Source organism: Watersipora subatra, chromosome 9 (genome assembly GCF_963576615.1).
Source record: "Watersipora subatra chromosome 9, tzWatSuba1.1, whole genome shotgun sequence".
Classification (NCBI taxonomy): domain Eukaryota; kingdom Metazoa; phylum Bryozoa; class Gymnolaemata; order Cheilostomatida; family Watersiporidae; genus Watersipora; species Watersipora subatra.
This window is the reverse complement of record NC_088716.1, coordinates 445,464-459,940: the sequence shown is the minus strand read 5'-3', so window position 1 is coordinate 459,940 and position 14,477 is coordinate 445,464. Positions and strand designations below refer to the sequence as shown.

Genomic DNA, 14,477 nt, shown 5'->3' with positions numbered 1-14,477 from the left:
GGACTGACCACAAACATTGAGATTCATATATATGGATATACACTTTTGCAGAACTATGATCAGGCATATTTCATCCAAGTCCTTCAGCTAGCTCTACCATCATAAGCTCATTAATATACTCCTGAATATGTTATGAATAAGTCAGTTGTGTTAGTTTCCAACACATTCACAACACTCAAACACTAGTTTCCATTTCAGTCAGTGCTTTTGTTATTCCCTATTTATTGGAATGACGTCATTCCATTAAGCCAAATCTTTCCTCAAGCTATTTGCAGTGTACACTGTACACACAGTCACAACTAGCCAAGCTATGTTCATTAATTGTATGCAAGCTTTAATATCAAAATGATTCTGTTGAAACCTCAAGTTGAGCTGGAGGTTTTGGGCGATGTCAAAACACTTGTCAAACAGTATTTCTATGTTCTTTAGTAGTTGTGGTTTTGCTGTCTCATTCTTCACTCATCATCAGTTTTAAGCTTGACTGTGAGTTTCCATGCTCTTAAAGTCTGATGAGATAAAAGAAGAAACATATCAGTTTATTTTCTAGTCTCAGATTTTGATTGCTTTCTATTATTCAGTTGTCTTCTCTTTATCATCTATTTAGTCAGTTTACCTTATTCTACTTTTAGACTATCAACACAATAGTCCATGACTGTGGTGTTAAGTCACATGACATATGCAACATGTCATCTTATTTGCGTTTGTACTCCTATTTTCAAATTTAAAATTTTGAACTTTTCATTCATTTGAAGCATCTACATACAGCTGAACCCGATGTTTACATTCTCAGTGCTGCTGCTTGATGCTGCCAGCCATATTTTAAAATTGGAGCAAACCATGAACTGATGATTATGTTTACTCTGACTGCCACTGTAACAGTGTATTTTTTATAAATTTCTCATAGTTCAAGGCTATTCTGTCCCTTTAGTTGCTTACAGTCTCCAATATGACAGCTGGCATCAAAACGGTTTTGATATTATACTGTTTTTACATTCAGGAGTTATGTGCTCCTCTATGTTCAAATAATCTGATTGTTCAGCCTCATTAACTAGCAGATGGAATTGAACAACTATGGTGCAACAATATCTATCATAAATTAGGGATACTTGATTATCTATCACATAGACCTGCACATGTCTGTAAATTGGAAGTTACACTCTCCCTATGCATATTGCTCTAATGATTAGAAAATGATCAATTAGTGACACTAATAAGAGCATTTGTCACGTTCATCAACCATGAATCTTCTACAACAAGCATTTCATTATCAGAGCATTTATGCCTTACCTATTTAGAGAGATTTCATGTCATTACTAATATTTATTTTTAAAGAGATATTCCCTTGTTCATCACCCACAAGACTTGCTTATCTCAGCTCATCATGTACCATGATCATCACAACTACATGTAGCTGCCGTATTTCTTGTGTAGGCTTCCTGTTACATTGTGTGCTGTTCCCTTCCCAGTTACTCGCTTATTCTGGCAGTTCTAGTGTCAGGCCAGATAGGTTAGTGGTTGGTTCCAGTTTCAGCATCCCAGTACTTTCTTTAAAGGCATAGTACATGTCATGTCCAATAGAAAACAAGAGTGAGGAAGGTTTTGACTTTTTTAGAATTTTTCACTTCAAAGAATCTTCTTGGTTTTAATTTCAAATTTTCACCTTGTGTATTAAAATATATTACCGGAAAACGTCTAACTGAACGCTATGGCGCTCTATTTTCTACCCTTTTTTACAGTGGTGTTCAATTGGAGGCAGCATTCATATAGAGGCAGGCAGTGTACTTTTTGAATGGCTCGTCAGAATTCTCAAAAGATAAACTTAGCTCTATTACGGGCGAAGCGAAACATAAATATTATCACTTTTAAACATAATCGTATCGTTTACATTAATAACGCTTTTTTTATTGTTAGCGATTAATTATCAATACAGTTTTTTGGGCTCTTTTCTACTGATCACTTGATATTATGGGTTCATAAAGGTCAAAGTGACAGTCAAAGTGACAGTCAAATAAAGGTGGTATTCAAATGTAGGTAGCGTTCAGAGGTTTTACGGTATATCAGATTTGAATTGTTATAGGGAGAGTGTTATTTTAGGATATCAAAGTACTTTTATGTATTGCTAGTCAAAGCATCTAGAGATGCTTTGACTAGCAATACATAAATGATATAATGATATCTATGATACATAGATGTTAGCAAAATGATACCTCGCTACTTTTGGTCTCCCGTTTAATATCCTCAACAGAAATAGAGCCATACCTCAACATACGAGCCTAATTAGTTCTGGAACTTAGTTCCCATTTTAATTCTCATATCTCAAAACAATTTTTCTTATGTATTTAAGAAATAGGAATTAATTTGTTCCTTCCAGTAGAATAAAGAAGCTAAAGTGGATATTACAATGGAAATGTGTTTTTCATTGTACCAAACCATTACATATGTACCAAAGTACATATGTAATGGTTAGGATCATTGGTTTAATTCACCACCTGCAGTCACAAAGTAACAAGTACATATCTAATAGTTATGATCTACAATAAAACAACATATTTATATGCAGTACTGTATAGAGTTCTCACCTTCGAGACAGACGGTAGAGGCTGGCAGTGGTTTAGGAAATATTTGACTACAACTCATTCTGTACACTACACTTTTGTCTACGCAACAGTAAATATACTTTACATTTAACTTAAATTAATTTAGCTGATTACGCATACAATTGAGAATAAGTTTTCATTTTACCTTAAGCTTATTCAAATTTCGTTTTCCTTTTTTAAATTTTCCGATTAAGATCATTTCGCTTCACTTTTATACTTTTTATCACTTTCACTCACAGCTAGCCTTCTTTATCATTTTTATCCGCCGAGAAAGAATGAGCGATGCTGTTCTCATAAGCATTGAAACTGTCTGGTATGCTAGTATCTCTAATTGGTCTCATATCTCAAGGCATGTATTGGCTCAGAATTCATCTCGTATCTCAAATTTCTTACCAGTTGGAACGCTCTTTTGTCGAGGCATACAGTGTTTATATTGTTCGTTTCACAAAGGAAAAGAGGGGATGTTCACATGAAATCAATATGGCTATTTAAGAATATTTTTGTACTATAATATATTACTAAATAGATTACAAAAATGCTGTCATCACTGGCAGGTTTCATTGCTGATTTTTTAACCTAGTTTGACAATGAGTGTCAAATAACCTAATTTCTGTGGTGATTGTCACAAAAGGAAGAGGTGAGGGTCAGCAATATAGTAGCTCTGTGAGATTTTAAAGTTTTGCTCACAAGCTATATTATGTGACAGACAATCTGGTGAATGCCAGCTGGTCACATTGCTTGAATGCTCTCTTCATTTCCATTCACTGATTTAAATTAGCTCAATTTGAGTGGTCTCTTCTTGTGTGGCAATAGCTAAAAACTGTCAGTTTGAGTTCAACAATAGAGGATAGTAGGTGGGCCTTGAGTGTGATACAGAGGGCTGGAGTTCAACTATATGGTGAAACTCTTAGTAAGACATAATAGTAACAAGTAATAATAGTAATTATAATAGTAATAATAGTATTTTATAGTACTTTATAGCTATCAACTATAACTAGTAATTTATTAATAATACTTTGTTTATAGCTCTGTTTCTTTTAATTTCTATACCGATAGAGAAGTGGTATCACATGTTTTAATTCCGTCCCACATCACATCTGTATTAATTATTAACGATTTTGTGTGTTTATATGTAATTCTTATGTAAGGCGCATCATGACGAGTAACAATCATGCTAATTCTTCCAGGACAGTTCCATCTTATTTTACAATTTCAGGTCAACGTAATAAAAAGTTTGATATCATCAAGAATTTTATTACTCTTCGATAACTATCTGAGGATTATATACGCCCAACCAAAGGTTGACAATGTACGCTCACTATACATGGGGATTATTCTGTAATTTGCTCGAATAAAACTATGTCATCTGCGGAGGAACTTTGGCTGAATGACAGATCAAGTTGACTTGGAGGGTATGTCATATGATATTTGGTTTATAATTTAGAATTGTTTACTACTAAAATTACTGTGAAACCTCTATTTGAATGACATTGCATTCTATTTTTAACCTTTCCCCTATTTATAATAGCTGTCAAATAGATAGTGGTGTTGTATTTTACAAATAGCTCGTCTGAATTTTTAAAGCTAAGTTTGACCCTTTGTCAGGCGAAGTGAATGTCTTAACCCTTAATGTCATGAACTCTTTTGAAAGCAATAAATCTGCTAACTTGTTGATGATCTCTAAATAACAAACTTGGGAAGCCGAATATCTCTACTAGTTGATATCTATTGCTTGCAATTAACCCGCGATGGTGCGTATAGCAGGTGATTCTGTTGCCCTGCCTTGCAATTTGTTAGTGCTTCGAATTTTTAATTTTGTTATAAGTTTGGAGGTATAATATCATGCTATACTATATTTAACATAGTTGCATACAAGCTCATTGCATTCATCGATATGTTTGCTACAGTTTGCAGTCAAAACTGACAGGATAACCGCAATGATGCTATTAAATAATATATGCTATAAATCTGGAACTTTACAAGCTTTATAGTAATAAGTTATCAGATGTCACAAATGTATACATTCACGAACAAGTGACAAACAAACCATACTTACTACCTGCAGAAACAAAAATTAAGATTTTTGAAACTGAAAATTTGCTCGTTAGCTTCGCCAATTGTGTTCCGATTGTTGCATTCGATAGAACAAACATCTTCTGGCTATTCAATACCTTCCATAATGTTTTCTGATCTCAACTCTTCTTCTGCGCCGCTGAACTAAGTGATATTAACGTTCAAACAACTTTTTGAGCAGAGTGAGACAACTACGCGTTGCATTTCGTGCAAATGATAAACCTATAGTGGCATTGCTAAGCACAACTTTTAGACTAAAATTAGTCACTCACATACCATCATAAATGTAAACCGTTTTTTACATACATCAAAGTATCAATACCGTGTCAAACCAACGAACTACTTTTAGCAGGGCAGTATCTACCTGTTTGAAAATGGTACTGCAGGAAAAGTCTAAGAGAGGTACCGAACGCCCTCTCAGTTGGGGGAGGGGGATCTGGGATCCTCCTCCGGAAAAATCTTTAGTATGTACATGTACAACTAGTCAAAATGGTGCAAATCTAGCACACTTGGCTCCTGATGGGCACATGTTCTAACAGCAATTTTTTATAAATATATAACTGTTTATTGAGATTGTCTTTAACAACGCTTATTAAAAATAAAATGTGAGTGAGAGCTGCTAAAGGGGTTGGCCATAGCTAGCATGAGGTAGAATTATCACCCTGTACAATGCTGAATGGTGTAGAAGACGAGTGGTCTCCTATGAAATATTTTATTTAAATAATATTTTAGAGTTGAATGGTAAAATGAATAGAGCACCATGTTAAAAATAATGCACTTATACTATAGTCTATAATACTGAGCAAGTAGTAGTAGATTTAAGTTTGAGCTATCAAATAATATTTGATCAAATAATATTTTATTTTACCGTTTGGAAAGTCAAGCCGATGTTGACTAGTATTTTCAGCTTGTATTCTTTTCCAAGGAGGCGCGATTTCTTTAGCACAAAGCAACGCCTTTTGGGTAATCGTTTCATATCTTAATTTATCGACTAATATATTGTTGATGATATTTAAAATTTACTAGCATTCATATCCTTTGTTCAACGTTACGAGACGGCAGCTTAATAAACGTCTACCGAAAGCGACATAAATGCCGTTTCCCCACGCAACTGATAAACGACATTTTGGTCATTTCGCCAGCCAAAGTGTTAAAATCAAGCAAAAATGACATGAATTCCGGGATTTTTATCCTCACAAAATGGTACTAGCATGGCAGTAGCTGCAGTATAGGATGATACGGCCCTGACGATTAGTCTAATACAGATATTATTCATTTTTACGGTGTTGCTTTCAAAGCTAATGATAATTATTTGTTATTAATGGAACCGAGTCATTATTACTACAATTTGGAGAACAATTTTTTACTGGTCACTCGCTATTATGGGTTTGTAAAGTTAAAAAAATGTCAAATTGATGTTCAAATGGAGGTAGCGTTCATTTATAGGTTTTACAGTAAGTTAAAAAATTGAAAAGAATTTATCTACTGCTTTTTGATTGCAGATGCTAATACCAAACTTTGTCTTTAGAAAAGTAACAATACTTAAATAGTGTTCACTCACTGCTAACTTGCCTTGTCACATGATAAACTGACCAAAGATAAAATATCTAATTTTATTGATTTAAGCAGGCGTACCTTATCACAATTATGGCCACATTTTGCAATGAGCAGACAAATCCTTATTTCAAACAAAACTTCATGTGTCTTTGAAAAGCGTAACAAGCTTTCAAGCATCCTTGACTTCAATGTTGTTAATTATCTGCCCTTAAACTACATGTAAGTGTTTGGTATTTGGGAATTTATCTGAGAAACAGTAACCTTAATTAGAAGACCTTGACTAGCACATGCCACTAGCTATCTTACTATGTGTGACATTGGCTAGCAAGTGTCTATAAGTTATGCACTGTTGTTGCGAGCTCTGTGTGAGTGGCTGATATGCTGGGATATTTAACATACATGTACTTACTTGAGTCTTTAAATATTTTCATTAAATATTTACTGTTTGTGATTGATTATTACTAAAATGTAATATAAAACATTGTAATTAGTACCTACATGTTAATCAAAGACGGGTATTTATCTTGAGTTCTATTTAATTGTAGCAACACGAATTGTATGAAGGTTTATTTTATAAAAAAATTGCTATTCGTCACATTACTGCCAGTGGTCACAGTGTGAATATTTATAGTGCCCGAGGCTAATCTGTTACTAGTAAAAGTAACATAATGTTTGTTATTTTATGATATGAAATTAAGCAGATAAACTTCATTTTAAATACTAAACAGAAAGTGAAGCTAACCAGTTACAAGGCTGTATAACCAGCCAATCATGAAGCTGCAGTAACAACTAGCTTCTGTTCCTTTATTCAATATCTTCTAAATTCATCATGAATCACTGTTTGAGTAACTCTTATTCAGCTCAGCCAATCAGGAGACAGATAACATTATTATAACCAGCTACAAGCTATAAAGAAGCCTGTAGCAGTCAGAGCAGGTGACAAACAGAATAGCAACAGGTAAGTATAACTTATATATTATATTAGCATCTGTTGATATTGTACTTACTGGGAATAATAGAGTAGATGAAGAGAGTCACTGAGTCAGTGTGATTATAATATAACTCTGACCTCCTGCGACTGTCACTCTCCACCCTGAGGAGACTCATAGAGTCTGTCATGTAGTGAGGTTAAGTTAAGGTCAGGAGGCTCTGGTCTCATTCCTCAGTCATAATCAGACCAGCAAACACTCCCTACTGCAAATATTTCATAATTCTCAGCTCTGCCAGAGTCTGACATCCCTGGCCTTATTTTTATACTCTGTAAATATCCAGGGTTCACTTGCAGCCACTCTGTTATGGTTGGCAGCTTTCCAACTCTGCAGTTGAGTGACATTTTGTACTCATTTCTCTATCATATTTTACTGTAGGCAGCAGCTAATAAAGTGCAGTACATATGTTACAGTTAAACATGGAAGGAATGCTGAAGGATTATGTTAGAGAGAGAAAGATAGAGATTAGTGCCTTGAGGGCAGCCTTAGAGTCAGTCCAACCAGCTGAGCTACTGAAGCTACTGATTACTATCAAGCATGACTCATACTTAGCTGTTATGGTAGCTGCAGAAGCAGACCACACAGAAATCTGCCGTCTGCTTCTCTCACCAATCAGAAGAACAGCAGACGAGTTGCTCTTGATGAAGAGGAAGGATGGATGTACAGCACTACACCTTGCTGTAAGGTGGGGATACAGTGAGTGTGTAGAGTTACTGATGGACACAGTGAGTGATGAGAGGAAGTACAAGTTCGTATCTGAGAAGAATAAATTCGGTGACACAGCTATAGCACTGGCTGCATGGAATGGAAGGAGCAAGTGTTTAGAGTCCCTCCTCTACAACTTCTCCTCACTACAGAGAGACTCCCTATTAAACATACAGGATAACAACCTCTACACTCCACTACACTGTGCAGCACTCAGTGGACAGACAACTGCTCTGAAGGTCATGTTAGAATCCGTGTCTCTAGTGACTGTCTCTTTACTCCTCAACATAAAGAATAAACTCAAAAAGACTCCATTGGAGGTAGCTGAGTTTAGGGGAAAGAAGGAATCATCAGAGCTGTTAAAGAGATGGCAGCTGAAGTCAGTATTAGAAGGTAGGATTGTTATACAGTGTGATACCAGCTACTCACTTGAACTGTTCTACTGCTAAACTCTTCAGTCTCAGCAACTTTCTACTGAAAATCTAAACTAAATGCTAGTAATTCATTCATTGTATACATTTACTGTTGAACCCTGGGATATACCCTGGATATTTGCATCTCTATTTTCCTGTAAACTCACTGAGTCTTGCATAGACAGAGTGCTGCTTGTCTCCAGCCTTCAGCTGAACCGTTTATAGTCTGAGTATTTAAATTAATATTAATATTCAAAACTGGTAGGATTGAAGTGATGTTAGCAGCTCTTTAAATATCAACTCCTTGTGGCAGACTCAGTAGCTTGACTCTCGTGTTCCACACTAATCTGTCTGTTAATATTTCTGTATTTTGAAATGTCTGAGATGTGAAGAATTTAACACAATTGTAATGATACTATGATTATTGTATGTAGTGGTAGACTAGTGAGTCATTCCTTCAAGCAGAGGTTAGAGGTTAAACATTACACTCCTTTTTATGAATAGCTAATCGTCTATGCAGCAGTTTTTGATGGAAAGTAGAAAGTATTACAACCATATTTTACACTGCTGTAGATTATCCACAGCATTTTAATTGTTCCTAACATAACATGACTATCCTTTGTCATGTTTAGTAGTAAACTGAATGACAGACTAAAGTACATATTGTAGCAGCTTCTTGCTTTAATATTCAGACTTTAAATCTATAACAATACTAATCTTTGATATAAATATTAAAATTAGGTTAACTTTTTCTTATTTTTTAAACTCTAAGACAATGTGTGGTTTTATTTTCTATGGCAGATGCTAACAGGAACAGCTAGTATGGTGCTGAGTTCTGTTAAAATTTCATTATTGGTTGGGCTGCTTAGAGAGAATTCCTTACCAAAAAACATCAAAGTTAACTTTACCAGTTGCATGTAACCTTAATTCCAGTAAGACTGGTAGATGTGAAATGAGTTTTTATTTTACTCAAGCCATGCTAAAGGACATGTCATGTTTTGCTTGGCAGGCAACAACTACAATATTTTATAACTATCTTAAAAAAATTTTGCCTGATATACTTACTTACTTACTTACTTACTTACTTACTAAGCTTACTGAGTACTCGGCTTGGTCATGCTCACTTCAGTCTACCTGCCTGCACCTGTTTGTGTCTAACTGTTTGCCTATGTCTGTCTATGATGAGGCTGCTTAGAGAATTCCTTATCAAACATCCAATTTAAAAGTTACTAGATGCATGTAACCTTAATTTTAATTCCAATAAAACTGGTAGATGTGAAATGAGCTTTTTTATCTTATAAGCTTTTATTCAAGCCACACTTATACACATCAGATACTGTCTCTTGTTTGGCTTGGTAGGCAACAACTAAACACTTTTACAGCTATTTTTCGGTATACCAAACAGTGTACCAAACTCTTGTTGATCAAATTATTGTTTAGCGACCCGCCTGCAGGAAGCACAAATGCATGTATGCAGTAAGTTTCACTTCTCAAGAAGCTGGAGCAAATAGGTAGTCTTCGGTTTGCTGAGCGGTTCCATCGCTACTAATATTGCAACTCTCGTCTCTTAAAGCAAGCGGGAAGCTTAGCAGCCTGCCTGCCAGCCTCTCTGCTTGCCAACGTGCTTGTTTACCAGCCACACCTGCTGGCACCTTCTATTTCTGTGTCTACCTTGCTGCATCCACCGTTTGCTTGACCGTGCTTGCCTGCCAGTCAGTTTGCCTGCCAGCTTAGCTGAGTCAGTTGAGTTGACAACGATTGCTCGCTTTTGCCTCCTAGTAGACAATGGTTATATGTTCAGGTCACTAAATAGACGAATTGATTGTCCTACTTGCAAGAAAGCCTGCTCACTTTCACCGAGTTGACAAGTGATCACACGCTATGCTGCCAAGTTCACAATGATCACACGTTTTACTTCCAAGTCGACCACGATTGTGTGTTTTTGTGCTGAGTGTTTGACTTGATTGCACTAATATGGAGTTTGTCTGCCAACTGCCCCATGTCAGCCAGCCTGCATAAATATCTGCCGGCCATATAACCTGGCTGATCAAGACAATTCTTTATGCTTGCAGCTCGAGTCTGAATTTTGCTGAGCATATCTGTCAGGCCAGCCTGCCTCTGCTCGCAGGCTCCTGCCTCTGTGCCTGCCTTCCTCTACACCCATTTGCCTTTACAACCCTCTGCTTCTACACCCCTCTGTCTCTACACCATTCATGTGTCTCTATGGCTCTATGTACTATTCACAGGTGTTTTTTTATTATATTGAAGCATTGGAAGACGCTAAACAACAGATAAAAACACTGCAAGAGAGACATGACCAGAAACTTACCGATCTACAGAGACAAACTGAGCAGCAGGCAGGAGGTAACTTCCTATGTAAATGGCTTATACTGGTCCATTGTTAGTATAGTACTGAGGAAGAGAAGTCAGTGGGAATTGAATAGTGAGTCATTCTTTCAAGCTGGTGTTTAGATATGAAACATTACAGTTATTTACTATGAGACAATATGTGTTATCTCTTCTGTGGCAGGTGGATTAGGAACAGCTCGTGCGATGTTGCATTTTGGAGGAATTTAATATTTGCTTGTTCTTGGAGGAATTCTTACAAAAAACATCAAAGTTTATTATTGTGTGGCTTGGCTGGCAATAACTACACAGTTTTATAACTGTTAAAAGAATTAAATTTTTCCTAAGGATTGCGGATGGCTTATGCGTGTAACACACTAAGTGCTGCTTCAATGCATGTAGTGGCCAGTCGCTATTCAGCCAGGAAATAAGCATACTTTTGAATTAGAGTGAGTGTATTAAAACTTCATCAAGCAACCAGCCTGCCGGAATGCATAGATCCGCATGTTCACGAAAGTTTCGCCTTGCAAGAAGCTCGACCAAACTTGCAGCGTTTACCTAGCTGAGCAGTCAAGCTATTATTAGTAGTACGCTGGCCTCTGCTCCTACGAAAAGCACCTAACAGCCTGTTTGCCCCACCTGCTTGGTAATCACCCATCAACCTGTTTGTCAGCTTGTGTGATTCCATGATGCACTTTTGCTTTCAAGTAGAGGATGGCTGCGCAATTTCACTGCTGAGTACACGACTTGACTTCATCACACTCCACATAATCTGCCTGCCTACTTGTGTGCAAGGTCGCCAGCCTCTACGGCTCTACTGAGCTCGGCCACCCACGCCTGCCAGGCCAGCTTGTTTCTGTCTCTAGGCACTTGCCTTTGCCTCTAAGCACTTGCCTATGTGATCCACTCACTGCCTCTGCGCTTCTACATATGTCCCTGCTTCTACACCCCTCAGTCTCTGCGCTATCATTTACATTCCTGCCTTTATGCCCAGTCATTCAGTTCCTTCTGTAATTAACAATGCATATGAAAGCCTCGTTAGCATGTAAATGTGCTAAGGTACATATACTCACCAATGTATTCAGCATCTTTTGTCATTGTCAAATGTGACCAATGAAAGTGTTGAATATCTTTCAGCAAGTTTTTTTTCACTCTGCTGCAGCTTTAGATGACGCTAGACAACGAATTACAACCCTGCAAATAGAAAGTGACCAGAAAGTATCAGCTCTACAAAGGCATACTCAGCAGCAGGCAGAAGGTAACTTCTATGTTATTGTTTGCTAGTCCATTGTTAGTGTAGTACTGAGGGAGAGAAGTCTGTTCCTTATGCAATTAACAATGCAGATCAGAGTCAGAGGATCTATGTAGGTCAGAGGTCTATTTACATCCAAGAACAAATATAAGCAGTAGCAGTGTGGCACATGTAACAGAAGGTTTTTTATGCTCACTTTTATAGCATTGGTTGAGGCTAGGCAGCAAGTAACAACGCTACAGGAGGACAGCGAGAGAATGTTGTCATTAGTACAGGAAGAGGCTAGACAGCAGAGAGCAGGTACTTTTATTTTGTATAAGCCCTATAAGGCTATTTACTCTCCACCTCATATCTTGACTATCTAGTATCATTCAATGCTAGTAACCTATAAATTACCTACTAGTATATATTATACTAGCTGTGGTATTGTTCTGATGGTCTGATTCTATAACGTTGTTGTTGATCAATCATGGCTCACTCCTAGTAACTTTATGTAGATATTTTGATGCTGCTTGAGTTATATAGTATGTGAGAATTTACTGCATAAGTTCATGGTGTTAAATCAAAATGGTAGCAGTTTGACTTTTAGAATGTTTTAGCAGATTGATAGAGGTTTGTCATTGATATATCCCTGCTCATCAGTAAAAGTAACCCTTGTTTATATATCAATTATGATGACGAATGTCTGTTTATTCAGATTTGGGTGCTACTCAGCGGAGGATGGAACAATTCGCTGCGTACCTACAAACTCCAGGTGATACAAATTTAACAGGCAATCAATGTCACCACCCGGATAGTTAATAGTGTGGCAGCTGAGACTGACAATCTACCCAGACAGACACTAAAGATGCCGAGGGACCTACGTTTTAGCCCAACTAGCCAATGAGCAATGACAAGAGTAATGACCAGCCAGCCCTCAAACCAGAGGGCAGGCTTATAGTAAATAAGGACACACGCGCGAGCCCCACTAGACACGCATTGTCAAAGTGATCACATCATCTTGTTCTCTGTATTGTAATACTTCCTGTTTGCATTTTATTATTCTTGATTAAATATACTTATTCTTTCAACCTTGTCTCTTCATCCATATGCAATGAACCGCTAGACTTTTTTTAACAACAGCAATATATAACTAAATTTCTTCCTTTAAAATTCATAACTTTGCTATTTGAAGCAGCAATATAGTCACGTTGATGAACATGAAAACTTGTGGGTTATTTCATGCAAAAGTCCACCAGATTAAAATTTACTGTTTGTATAATATACAAAGAGCTGACGGCTGTCTCGCCTCCATTATTTGAGTTGACAGGTGCTCCTTTCTGTCGCCATGATCTGGTGGAATTATTGACACAAATGGCAGAGATAAAATATATAATTCTCAGGATCTCTTGGCAACAGCCGGCATTATGGAGGTTGCAATGCTCGGATAAGACAATCATTGACGTGGATTGTATACATAAGGAGTCTAAATGTCGAGAGTTTTGTTTATTAAGTGATAAGATATCAGGGGGCGTTGTAGTTGTAGTTAGCATGTGATCTAGTTTATCAGAGCTCTGATGCCAGCCATAACTAGTCACCTGCCTGGTTCACATACATCAGCTACCTGTTATGGTTGTCACTTTGTATAACACCAGATGAGGAATAAACATTCCTATAACAAAGTTCATAAAAAGAGAAAAGAATCCAACTGACGTTTGAGCTCTTAGCTAAGCAATTCAAGCTGATTGGTACAGAAAAATTGAATTCACACCTGAAATTGGTTTGTTATGAATATTGTCTAAGCCATATTGTGCAACAGGTAAAATGCATTCGCTCAACAGGATTTTTACGCCTGATGCACCTTAATAGACTAAACTACCTTCCGTAATAAATAGAATGATATTTGCTAGCACAGTGGCATATAGGTATTCTGTCAATAAACAGTCTTTAAACAATGTATAACACAGATCAAAGGTTAGCATAGATGATTGAGATATCTAGCAAATACATACAAGTTGTCTTCATGCTACAGACTTGTTCTACATTGGTTGGGAGTTACGACCTCGTGTTTTAGATGGAAAATTGTGAAGTGGTAGCATTATGACAGAAGACCTGTGGTAAATACAAATGGTAAATGAAAAGAGAAATATAATGAATTTACTCAAAGAATAAGTAAAAATACATCACATCTACCACAATGTACTCTGCAGTAGTCTAACATTTGTTTACATGCTTTCATACAAGCAAAGGTTGACTTGATAAAAAAAATTGATATATTATTTAAAATTCAGGGAACTGGTTAAAAGTTTACACATACTATTAAAAGCCAATAGAGAACAGAGAGAGACCAGGTGAAGTAGGGCATCACAATGTACATAATCTATACATATACAACACAGTAACCTATTACCAAATACAATGTTTATCAACAAAGACTCCGAGGGAAGTTTATTTAACTATGGTGGGGGTCCTACCACACAAAGCTGTCGTCAGAATAGTCACTTTTAAAATCACTGTCGTCACTTTTAAAATCACTGTCGTCACTTTTAAAATCACTGTCACCTTT

General features: G+C 36.7%; 1 protein-coding gene across 1 annotated transcript; it reads left to right on the top strand.

The window, feature by feature from the left end:
• The first annotated feature begins 7,635 nt into the window (after positions 1 to 7,635).
• LOC137404143 (uncharacterized) lies at positions 7,636 to 11,964 on the top strand. The gene is made up of 3 exons (XM_068090298.1): positions 7,636 to 8,314; positions 10,603 to 10,698; positions 11,843 to 11,964. The coding sequence occupies exons 1-3, from the start codon at positions 7,636 to 7,638 to the stop codon at positions 11,962 to 11,964; spliced, it is 897 nt and encodes a 298-aa protein (XP_067946399.1).
• The last annotated feature ends 2,513 nt before the right edge of the window (positions 11,965 to 14,477 follow it).